The 11,893-nt window shown below is 48.0% G+C and overlaps 1 protein-coding gene across 1 annotated transcript; it reads left to right on the forward strand.

Moving 5' to 3' along the window:
• Window positions 1-8,471: 8,471 nt before the first annotated feature.
• LOC116863466 (tubulin beta-4B chain) lies at window positions 8,472-10,479 on the forward strand. The gene is made up of 3 exons (XM_032850912.1): window positions 8,472-8,620; window positions 9,878-9,986; window positions 10,335-10,479. Exons 1-3 carry the CDS (start codon window positions 8,564-8,566, stop codon window positions 10,451-10,453), a joined length of 285 nt encoding a protein of 94 aa, XP_032706803.1. The 5' UTR covers window positions 8,472-8,563; the 3' UTR covers window positions 10,454-10,479.
• The last annotated feature ends 1,414 nt before the right edge of the window (window positions 10,480-11,893 follow it).

Here is an 11,893-nt window from a genome sequence, read left to right on the forward strand (position 1 = left end):
GGTTCTGGTCCCAGCATTATCTAGTCAGACTTGACAGTTCATTTGTTGACTTATCTCCTGGTCTTGCCGGGCCCCTTCCCTCTCTTACTGTTCCTGTATTCAGCCTGTGGTGGGCTCTCCCCACTGTGGAGACTCTCTGCCGGGGCCCTATTTTCAGCTTCCTTGCTCTGATATCAGTATTGGTATCTCAGTGGGATCCAGATGCCTCATTAATTGCAAAACTATCCAACCTTAGAAATCATCTGTGAGGGGCGCCTGGGTGGCTCAGTGGGTTAAAGCCTCTGCCTTCGGCTCAGGTCATGATCCCGGGGTTCTGGGATCAAGCCCCGCATTGGGCTCTCTGCTCAGCGGGGAGCCTGCTTCCTCCTCTCTCTCTCTCTGCCTGCCTCTCTGCCTACTTGTGATCTCTGTCTGTCAAATAAATAAATAAAATCTTAAAAAAAAAAAAAAAAAGAAGTCATCTGTGAATCAGCACAGTATTCCCTGAGTTAACAAAAATTTGACTTTGAAACACCCCGTACATAGGAATTTCTGGTTACACATTGCTTCTCATCCTACAACTCACCAGAAGGGCTTACCTTCCCTTCTTCCCCTACACCCCCTACAACCAAGCTACCCTTGGCCAGTGAGCCCCCTGCCAACCAGTGAGGGGAAATGACTGGTTGAGGATCACACATCCTTATTTTCACCAAGGAGTTGTGCACCAACATGCCCCTCCCTCCCTCCCTTCCTCCCTTCCTTTCTCTTCCTTCCTTTCTCTTTCTTTCTTTCTTTCTTTCTTTCTTTCTTTCTTTCTTTCTTTCTTTCTCTTTCTTTCTTTCTTTCTTTCTTTCTTTTCCTTCCTTCCTTTCTTTTTAGCTTGCTTGCTTTTCTTGCTTCTCTTGCTTTTCTTTTTTCCCCCCTCTCTCCCTCCCTCTCGCTCTTTCTCTCTTTCTAAGATTTTACTTATTTATTTGAGAAACAGCAAAAGCAAGAGAGATCACAGAAGGAGAGGAAGAAGCAGAGTCACCACTGAGCAAGGAGTTGGACACAGGGCTCAATCCAAGGACCTTGAGGTCATGATCTGCACCAAAGCCCGGTGTTTAACCAACTGAGCTACCTAGATGCCCCTTCCTCCCTTTCCTCTATCAATGTTCACGACTCTGTTAAATCTCTCTCAGAGGATGCCTTTTCCAACATATTTTTCCTCCATGTTCTTTAATCTCCTTCTTTCTTCTAGCTATCAAAAAAACCTAATTATTTCTTTGTAAATAAATCAGTTATTTACAGAAGATAATCTATTTTGTAAAATGTTTACACTAATTATAATTTACGTTATGATATAGAAGTTAAGTTGCATTTGACTAATTGATACGCTATGTTTGATAGACATGTCATTGAACATTTGCTAATTTTACTACTGCAGTTTTCTTTTCATATTCATATTTTGGAGTTTTTATCTCCCCCCACACTCATCTCAAACATTTTCTCAGGTCTTGAAAACTAGTAAGTGCAATGCTTATAGGGGTAAAATAGTAAAATGGGTAAAATTGGCCTTGCTGGAGAGATTAAAAGAGTGGAAATAAATATTCCTTGTAATTATGAAAAACCAAAGAATATTGGCAGCATGTTATCCAAAAATTTGGTACAGTCAAATACTAAATTTAACAAACCTAATCTACCACATATTTGAAATGCAGGCTATTATTATTTTTGTGCTACATGACAACTAGGCATAAAGAATACTGATTACAAGAACATACAATGGGGAAAAGACAGTCTCTTTAATAAATGGTGTTGGGAAAACCATAACAGAGTAAAACTGGACTACTGTTTAATAGCACACACAAAAATAACCTCAAAATGGATTAAAGACTTATATGTGAGACTGAAACCAGAAAGGGAGCATGGGCAGCAATTTCTCTGATATCAGCCGTAGAAATACTTTTCTAGAAATGTTTCCTGAGGCAAGAGAAACAAAAGCAAAAATAAACCATTGGGACTACATCAAATTAAAAAGCTTCTGCACAGTGAAGGAAATAGCAAAACCCAAAGACAACCTACTAAATGGGAGAAGATATTTGCAGATATCTGATAAAGGGTTAATATTTGTAACATATTAAGAACTTATAAAACTCAACACCAAAAAAAAATCCAATTAAAATATGGACGGAGGACTTGAATAGACATTTTGCCAAAGAAGACATCCAAATGGCCAGCAGACACATGAAAAGATGCTCAACATGACTCATCCTCAGATAAATGCAAATCAAAACCACAATGACCTATCACCACACACCTGTCAGGATGGCAAAAAGCAACAAGACAAGAAACAACAAATGTTGGCAAAGATGTGGAGAAAAAGGAACCCTCATGCATTCCTGATGAGAATGTAAATTGGTGCAGCCACTGTGGAAAACAGTAGGAAGGATCCTCAAAAAATTCAAAATAGAATTATGATACGACCCAGTAACTCCACTACTAGGTATTTATCCAAAGAAAATGAAAACACTGGTCTTCCCTGTTTATTACAGAATTACTTACAACAGCCAAGATATAGAAGCAATCTGAGGGTTCATAGACAGAAGAATGGATAAGGAAGATGTGGCATTTGAGCATGTGTATGCACACGCATGTGCGTGTGCGCGTGTGTGCGTGCGCACACACACACACACACAGGAATATTACTCGGCCACAAAGAGGATGAGTTCATGTCATTTTTGACAGCATGGATATATGTTAAATGAAATAAGTCAGAGTGAGAAAGACAAACCCCACAATTTCACTCACATGTGGAATCTGAAAAAAAAAAAAAAACCCCAAAAGCAGGAATAAACAAACAAAGAAAAAGCAGAATCAGATCTATAAACACAAAGAACAAGATGGTTGCCCGAGGGGGTATTAGGGGTATAGGGAGTAGGAGAGTGGGATGCACAGGCTTCCAGTAAAAATAAAATAAAACAAAACTGATTACAAATTAATGACTGTATTTCTGCACAGATAAATTAAGCACTTCTGGCACTTAGTTGGGAAAAAAGAGGGCAGCAGGAATGAGAAACAATTTCGGGGTTTCTCTGAAGAGTCCCAGCTATATAACGTAGCAGACCCCAGCAGGCTGTAGTTTTCCACAATTTAGATGAGCTTGATCCAATAAACACTTTGCAAAAATGTACCTCAGTATTTTACAGCTAAAAAATAGCACGTCATACATTGAGTGCATTCCCCACCCCCCAGGGTATTTAAGGAGTGGTGGTGGTTGCTCTTAGTGCCAAGCCCGTTCTCGAGCAAGCTGGGTGGACCATGCTGGTGGTGGGCAGAGAAGGGGTGGCTCCTACATTATGGGTTAAAACACTGGCAGTTTGGGGCGGGGCACTGAGAATGCACAGGACAAGTTTGAGTGCAACAGGAATTTGCAGCAACTCCTGCCACTCCCCACCGGCCACCACTGGAAGCCTCTCCCCAGCACACTTGGGGCAGAAGGCAGAATTATTAGGCTCTGCACAACCTAATGGCTTTCTCACCACCAGGAGGAAAATGCTGACGTCAACCTTTCCGTAACCGCCACTCGCCTTGACAGTGAAACAGAGCATCACTTGAGCCCTGGAGCTTCCAAGAAAATGACTCACACCTTTTGTGCACCTCGCTTGGCCGCAAGGGAGTCAGTGTGGTTGGCCTCGCCCAGATTCTTTGCAACTCAGATTTTGGGGTAAAAAAAAGCCTATATTCAGAAAATAGGTGGCGAGGGAGCCAGAAAGTTGGAAAGTGATGGGAATTGGGCTCTCTTGGGTTCCACGCTTCCTCCAGGAGCTGGTCCAGTCCCGTGGGGGTGCTCAGGTCCGACTTTCTGGCAGAGTGTGGCGACACCCACCGACCTGCAGACCCTTGGGACTGGGAGGGGGAGAGAGCATCTACACACTGTCTCAGCTCACTGCCTGCTCAGTTCTTCCACGTGCTTATTTCTACAGTAGTCCTTTTCCTTGCTAAATTAACCTCAGGGATGAAGGGTCGGGATTACAATATGAAGGTGTGTACACCATATGATGAGGTGCAAAGGAGGGAGTATCACAGAGAAAGAGACATTGGAGTTGAGACCTGATTTGTGGAGAGGAGCTCCCCCGGAAGGAAGGAAGGAAGGAAGGAAATAATAATACTAATTACAATAGCTAAGATTAATGAAACACTTACTACAGAGCAGGTGGTATTCTAAGTGTTTTCACATATCAATTCATCCGGTCCTTGTAGCAACTCTAGGATGTAGGTGTTATTATTATTACCATTTTACAGATGAAGCAATTGAGGCATAAGTAACTTCCTCTCAGTCACACAGCTAGTAAGTGTCAGAATCAGGATTTGCACCCACTCCATCCATGGCCTGTGCTCTTAACTTCATTCAGGCAATGTGGGAGTGGGCTGAATGGGGGGACGTCCATTCTAGTCATATGAACAGCCTTGGCTGTATGAAGCAGTTTGTTTAGAGAATATGGTACATTCCAAATGCTCTAGATTATAGGAAAAATGATAGCAGTTGGGACAAGGTTACACATGTTTGAAAATTTGTAAGATTGTGATTTAAGTCATGGCATACGAAAATGCAGTATTTCTTCATTTTTTTAATGTCCAAGGCAAACATAATTGAAATGATGTTAAAAAGGAACAAACAAAAACATCCAAATGACCAGGAAAAGGAAGAAGAAAAGAAGGTAATGCATCAAACATAAACAGTGAAAAAAAGTACATACAGGGAAGAGTAGAAAGACATATTTATGTTCTTTGGTATTTTCTAAAGTTTCTAATTTCATAGTCAGAAAATATGTATATATAAAATAAATTTTATTACCATAATAAAATATGTATGTATATATAATGTGTGTGTATAATACACACACACACACACACACACACACACAATTTGTTGTTTTCAATTTTGAAAGGCCCAGATTGAAAATTCTGGTAAAAATAACACATACTGGGACATGAAATATTCCAGAAGGGGGCTGAAAAACATTACCGTATATTACTCCAAATTATTATTCTCTGGTGCAAAAATTTACAAACTTAGTGGAGTTGATATTTTCAAAGTAAGTGAAATTGGGGTTCAGACTGTACTTTAAGCAGTCTTTTTAAAAAGAAAGCATTTTAATGCTTTAAATAAAATTCCCTCATCTTCATGAAGAGATGCTTTTATTAAAAGCTTGAAAATGTGTGCTCACAGTCGAAGGAGCAGGCAGGGCTGTTCTAAAAGAATTTCACAGGAAAGAGAAATTGAGGTGTCTTGCCCGCTGGACCCTCTCTGAGGGCACAAATAGGTTGGGAGACTGTTCCAGAATAATTCAAGCAACTTGATTGCTGGAATGGTTCCGGGGTTTTCATCATTCTACCTACTTTCAAAATGTCAGGATCCCAGTGAAATCTCTTTGAACCCGATCGCACATGTCCCGTTAGAAAGGCCATCCCAGAGGGCAGTTTCGCTAGAATCCTCTCACAGACAGCAGGAGATGAAGGGCAGACAGAGCGAAAGGGAAGATCCTGAGTCCGTCTGTAAAACGCAGGCAAGGCCCAGCCTTCTACTGGGAATTCACTCCTTTCCTTTCTGGTCTGAATTTTGTCATCATCACCCCAAAGTGCCTTCTGGGCAGGGAGGGCTCACACACGTGATGTCAGTGACATCAGGTCCAAAGCAGGAAATGACATGTGGCTGGAGGATGTTGGGGCCCCTCCCCCGGCCACCCGGCCAGGATAGCTGCTCCTTTTTGGACAGGGGTGGGGCGGGGGGACCACCTTTCCCCAAAGCTTGCCAAAAGCCTATTCTAGGGGAGGGGAGGATCCGCCCGGCCCCATTCCCTCCTATTCTCTCCCACCCCAGGTGCTGTGCCCCAGAGCATTGCTGTGTGACAGCAGGCTGGTGCTGGGGGTGCCCACATGGAGTAGAGTAGGAGCTCACAGCCGTCGGATGAGTCACCTTAGGCTGGGCAGGCATTATTTAAAATCTGCCTGTGTGCCTCTTTGATTATATTCCAACAGACAACAGGGTGGGTACTGGGGGAGGAGTGAGCAGATGAGAAAGCAGGTTGGTGCAGACTGGAAGGCAGGAGGAGGCAGCCTTAGCAAGGACTTCTGCTGCCAGTAAGCCCCGGGTGGGCCTCCTGTCCCCGGGCCTGCTGTAATCAATGCCATCATTGATTTATTGACTGCGTGTGTACCCAATGTCCAGTTCACAGACATGTCTCTTAGGCTCACCACATAAAAAACCAGATTTCCATGTTTCAGATGTGCTAATAGAGGCTCAGAGAGGGTAGGTGACTTGCTTAAGGACCCACACAGAACGATGCAGAGTGTGCACCATCCATGAAGGTGATCTTTTCCTTCCGCAGGTAGGGAAATGCCCACCTAATATCCTATTATCATCCTTTCCAGGTCATATCTTCTGTGCCTGTTTGGCCCCAAATCCCCATCTTGAAGGAAACAACAACGACTAAGAAGCAATTACCTCCAGAAAATCTTTATGGCATGCTCTGTTATCCGTGAAGTCACCCGGAGCAGGGCCATTCTCTGGAGAGCAACTAGAAGGCTCCAGCTGCTATGAACAGCCCAAGAAATAGGAACTGGAGGTAGAGATGGGGAGAAGGTGGAGGCCCAAGCCCTCAGAACATGGGAGCAGCATCAGTGGGATGGACTGGGGGCCCAGCTGTATGGGGAAGAGAGAGAAGAGGAGAGAGCCAGGAAACCTTACCCATCCCCGAGCACCCCCCCACTCCCTGCTGAGACAGGGAATCAGGCACCTGACTGGAGCTGAAAGGACCCCAAAGGACTGGCTCCCTCAAGCTGGCGTGATGAAGCCATGACTTTGCCCACCTCCGACAGATGCCCACTATTAATACAGCAAGCAGGCTTCATACTTCTAACGACAGCATCACCATGGGGTTTATGGGGGCACTTTTGCTCCATAAACTTGACCTGCTTTCATATAGAGCTTCTCATTTCCTACTCACAAAGCTGGCTGCAGGGCACCTATAATTATCATCATTTTATAGTTGGAGAAACTGGCCCCAGAGAGGAAAAGGAGTATGTGAAGCAAACAAAAACAGTCCCCGGGTCCCCGCTCACCTAGCCCAATGTTCAGCATCATCTTGGAGAACAATTAAGATTGGGTGTTACCTCACCGGGACCAAGCCTTTAAAATTCACCTGGGCTTTGTCTTTGTAGAAGGAATCTAGATGCCTTCACTTACTAGCTTTGTAGCTAGTCAGCTCTTTGAGCCTCCTTTTCTGAGCTGCAAAACTGGGTTAGTAATTATGTATACTCTAGAGCAGGACTGTTTAATGGAAATACAATGTGAGTCACATAGGTAACAAAATTTTCCAGTAGTCACTACTAGTGTAGAAGTCATTGAAAAAGGTTAAAAAAAAAAGTGAAATTAATTTTAAAAAATATCCAGAATGTTATTTTGATCTGTAATCAATATACAAAATTAGTAATGGAGTATTTTACAGCCTTTTAACTGAGTTAAACTAATCCAGTGCAATCCAGTGACTGTTTTAAACTGAGAGCACATCTCAATTTAGACTACCCACATTTCAAGTGTTCAGCAGTCACACGTGTCTAGTGGCCTTTGAACGGGACTGTGCTGCTCAGGATTAGGTGACATATTGAACGTAAGGTAAGGGTACATCGGGGCTGATGTGCTGTTCCGTCCTCTCTGACATACAGGTACACACGCAGAATTTTCCACATTTAGATGCCCTTTACAAGGACCCAAGAGCCCAAAGCAGACATGAGACAAATCCAGCATCTTCCAAACCGACCATCTTTCTCACAAGTGGAAGTAAAAGCTGACCCCTCCCCCATCCTCGCTTTCCTCAAACATAGTCCCCATCTGCTGTCACCGGGAGCCCCCCAACCACCACTCTCCCCCATCCTCCACCCCCTCCCCACGTTTAGACTATTCCCACCCGGAACAAAAAGAGAACGTGGCCCAGAGTCCAGGACCCCTGCCCAAGGGAGTCAGGAAACCTAAGGAACAGCTGTAGGGCCCACTGACCATTCTAGACTCCCGGCTCCAAGGGGGTCCTGGCTGCATCTCACCTTCCCCCAGGACGCGAGGACCCTTTTGGAGGTAGCCCCCCACCTCGGTCCCAGAACCCAGGATTCCAGCCCCTCTCGGGTGTCCAGAGTGGAAGGGTGGATGGGGATGCGGTGTTACTGAAGAAGCCAGTGCAAGGGTGGGGCCGCGTCCGTGGTTCAAGCCAACCCAGCCTGGCTGGGCCCGAGGCCCCGACACCGCCCTCGGCGGCCGGACGCGGGGGCTGGAGCCCTCTCGCGAGCCTACAGGCGCGGACTCGGGCCGAGCGCCCCCGCACCTCGCACCGCGCCCCAGCTCCCCCTCGTGGTGCCGCAGTCCGCGCGGCCCCGCCCCCAGCCCCGCCCGCCATTACGTCATCGCAGGCCTGGCCGGGGAGGGGGCGACTCCCCCGCTATAAAAGGCGGGGCTTGGGGGCGGCGACTGGTCTCTGCTGCGGAGTCCGCCGGTCGCGCCGCGCGCACAGCTCCGAGGGCCAGCGCCACCACCCCCTCCGCAGCCGGCACCATGCGTGAGATCGTGCACATCCAGGCGGGCCAGTGCGGCAACCAGATCGGCGCCAAGGTGGGCGCCGCTGTGCAGGGGCCAGGGAAGGGGAGGCAGGCCCGGAGGGTGCGACCCGGGCGGGGGTGGCGGGACCCCAGGACGCGGGCCAGGGCAGGGGCCGGGGGCGGGTGGCGGCGGCTCTCGCCGGCCCTGGTGGCGCATTCTCGGCGGGGCCGCCGGGCGGGGCCCAGGAAACCACACAACCTGCCACGATGCGCGCGGCGACGCAGTGGTGTGTGCCTTAATCAAGGCCCTTTGAAATTTCCTCGGACACATCCCTTATGCGAGAGGTAGTCGGCATTTCCCTGGGTGTATTACTCTCTAGAATTTGGATAGGGAGAACGCTTATATTAATCCAGTGGCCTTATGTAGAATTTAATTTTTACATTTTCCTCTGTTAGTTTGAATGAAAAATATGCAGTGTCATTGGGGTGACATGCTAGAGAGACTTCTTGTTGAGCTTCAAAGTCGAGGATGTTAGATAATTTCCCAAATATGAGCACCATCGACATGATGAGACATCATGTCGGAGTCTGGCTTCCTGTCTGAGAGGCGGCAGGTGACGTCCCGGCGCTGGGACTGCCGGCCACAGTGGGCGAGGCAGGAGCCAGCCTGGTGCAAGGGTGTGGGCGGGCCCCTGGACAAGGACGTGGTCTCTTCCACAACCGCCATATTGCCCACCCCAACCTCCCCGCCCCCTTTCCTGCTACTAATTCACAATGAAGCCTGTGCCTCATCGTGCCCAGTGGGGATCCCAGACTGCTCCAACCTGTCCTTCTCCACCCACCCCTGCCCGTGGGTAGGGGCGGCAGACTTTATGGATGTCAGTGGTCTAAAACCAATCTGCCTGGAGGGCTGGGTGGGGTTTGCACCAGGAGACCTGGATCCCTGGAGGCAGTCGAGGGGCGGGGTCCAAGTGGTCCTGGGTCCTCCCAGGACCCACCCATCAGCTGGGATGCTGTGACATTCAGCCCTGCCTGGGGGTGATGGCCTCTCCAGCATCCATGGCTTTTGGAGGAGGGCAGCTACTGTGCCCACCCTCTGTGCCCTTCCCAGCTTTTCAGTCTGTCGCCATCCTATGGCCAGTGCTCTGCGGATTTCCAAGCCCCTCTGCAGCAGCCCCTGGAGGAATGGGGATTGCAGCTCTAAGACTCCTTCACTGGCTGACCACAGTGGCCGCTGTTCCAAGGACATGAGAGGGAGAGAAGGGCCATCCTTACTGAGGTTTAGGATGTCAGCCCATCATGTGATTTTTTTTTTTTTCTTTCTCCCCAGTTTTGGGAAGTGATCAGTGATGAGCATGGGATCGACCCCACTGGCAGTTACCATGGAGACAGTGACTTGCAGCTGGAGAGAATCAACGTGTACTACAATGAAGCTGCTGGTGATTATTTGAATGTTTTTTGCCCAGTCAAGCTTGCTTTGCATACTATGGCAGACGGAGTGGATGAGGAACAGATAAATGACAAAGAGATGCTTCTTGCATTCGTTTTAAATGTCAACTGCTAAAAAACGACATGTTAGATAGTTCCTCACGACTCCTGCATGTTGGCCATGACTAAGCATGCCATTATCCCCTCTTCTGAGGCAGAAAAGCACCTCTGTTTGCTCACTTTTGTGATGGATGTTAGAATTTTCTCTAATGATTCTGCTGTGAAAGGCCCATAGGGTACAACCTTGTCTGTGATGCCTTTGCCGGCTGCACATCTAAGTCCGGCTCTGTTCCCCACAGGTAACAAGTACGTCCCCCGGGCCATCCTGGTGGACCTGGAGCCGGGCACCATGGACTCCGTCAGGTCTGGGCCATTCGGCCAGATCTTCAGGCCGGACAACTTTGTCTTCGGTATGTAGTCGTGATCAGTGCCAGCTGGCTCAGTGAGTCTCCCTTCTCAGCACTGTGCAAATCACCGCTCTTAGGGTTGCATGCCAAGGTAGAGACTGTGTGTCCACAGAGAGCCCTGGGTCCTGGCCTGATTCCACTGAATCCTGGGGCAGCCCCTTCTCTGGCCCCTCTCTGGGCAGCTCAAGGAACAGTGTCAGCCTGCAGAGGGCCCATATGCCCATATGCCCCCCCACTGCAGAGGAGCCTGTGACCCGTGAAGAATACAGAGCAGTGGCTAACCTTGCAGCAGGAGTTGATGGGCTGCTGGTGACATCAGAGGACCAGGGCCCGCAGGTAACTATGTCAGGAAGCCAAAGGCCAAAGGTGCAGGTTATGACCAGAGTGGGGCCAGCGGCTTGGAGCCCATCTTCTCTTCTGATCATAATGTGCCTTTGCCCTCACCCATTTATTGTATCTACTTTAGGTCTGTTAAACACTGAATGCAGACCTGCACAAATGAGTCATGAACACGGTGCCTTTATCAGTCCCCTAAAGGGGCCGAAGCTCCCTCACGTGAAACGTCCTTCCCTACAATCTAAACACTAACAGCAGGAACAGGCAGGGTAAGAGGGTTCTCAGCAGCTCCACAACAGAACCAGGACAGCCTCCCATGAGTCATCAGCAGGACAAGGCTGCCCAGAAGCTGACGTGGTCAGAGCTGCATTCACAGCTCGCAATCAAGACCATCGAACTAGTTCTGAACTCAAAATCCTGTTTCATGGGGCTGTGGGTTGGGAGTCCAGGAAGGGACTGGAAATTTTAACTAGTGAAGCAATACCTCAGGAGTATGGAAATTATAGACATCTGCAGAGGATGCTGAAGACAGACATTTTTGTCCAAGGAACCAAACCGGGACCAATGGCTGAAGGGTATGTGTCAATAGATATGAAGGAACTTTCTAAGTAATGTCTTTATAACAGATGCTGTCGGTACTTGCCCATGTTCCTGGGACTCCCTTGTCGCTTCTTTCTAGGCTCCCTGCTGTGTGTCCTACCCATCATGCCCCCTTTGGAAGGAGGACTACCGAAGGGCAGACAAGGGGCTAAATAGTCTAGCTTCCCTGGCTCTTGGTGGGCCACTCTGGGTGATGGTCGTCCTCGTCCCTTACAGATTCCCCGGCATGGAACCCCATGCCCACCCCAGCACCTGCTTGCGAATGCAATCTGGGGACTTTCCTCTCCTGGCTCAATTCCCTGCTACCCTCCAGCTGCTTCTTGGGGTAAACTTCACTCAGACCCTTGTCTCAGGTTGGTTTCTGGGGGACTGACCTGAGACACTCACCCAAAAGGCGATGCTATTATTTTTTATTGCTATGTACCAAGTTACCACAAACTCAGTGGCTTAAAGTGTCACAGTTGTATTACAGTTTCTGTGGTCATCAGTCGCGGGTCTCCTGCTTGTTCCTCAAC

This window comes from Lontra canadensis, unplaced genomic scaffold (assembly GCF_010015895.1).
Source record: "Lontra canadensis isolate GAN:19392208 unplaced genomic scaffold, GSC_riverotter_1.0 scaffold1287, whole genome shotgun sequence".
NCBI classification, from domain to species: Eukaryota; Metazoa; Chordata; class Mammalia; order Carnivora; family Mustelidae; genus Lontra; species Lontra canadensis.

Excerpts from the sequence above, each read along its gene's own strand:
- LOC116863466 (XM_032850912.1), top strand. The coding sequence starts at position 8,564 with ATGCGTGAGATCGTGCACATCCAGGCGGGCCAGTGCGGCAACCAGATC. Across the intron at positions 8,621-9,877 it reads GCAACCAGATCGGCGCCAAG|TTTTGGGAAGTGATCAGTGA; the intron begins GTGGGCGCCGCT and ends CTTTCTCCCCAG. Across the intron at positions 9,987-10,334 it reads GTACTACAATGAAGCTGCTG|GTAACAAGTACGTCCCCCGG; the intron begins GTGATTATTTGA and ends TGTTCCCCACAG.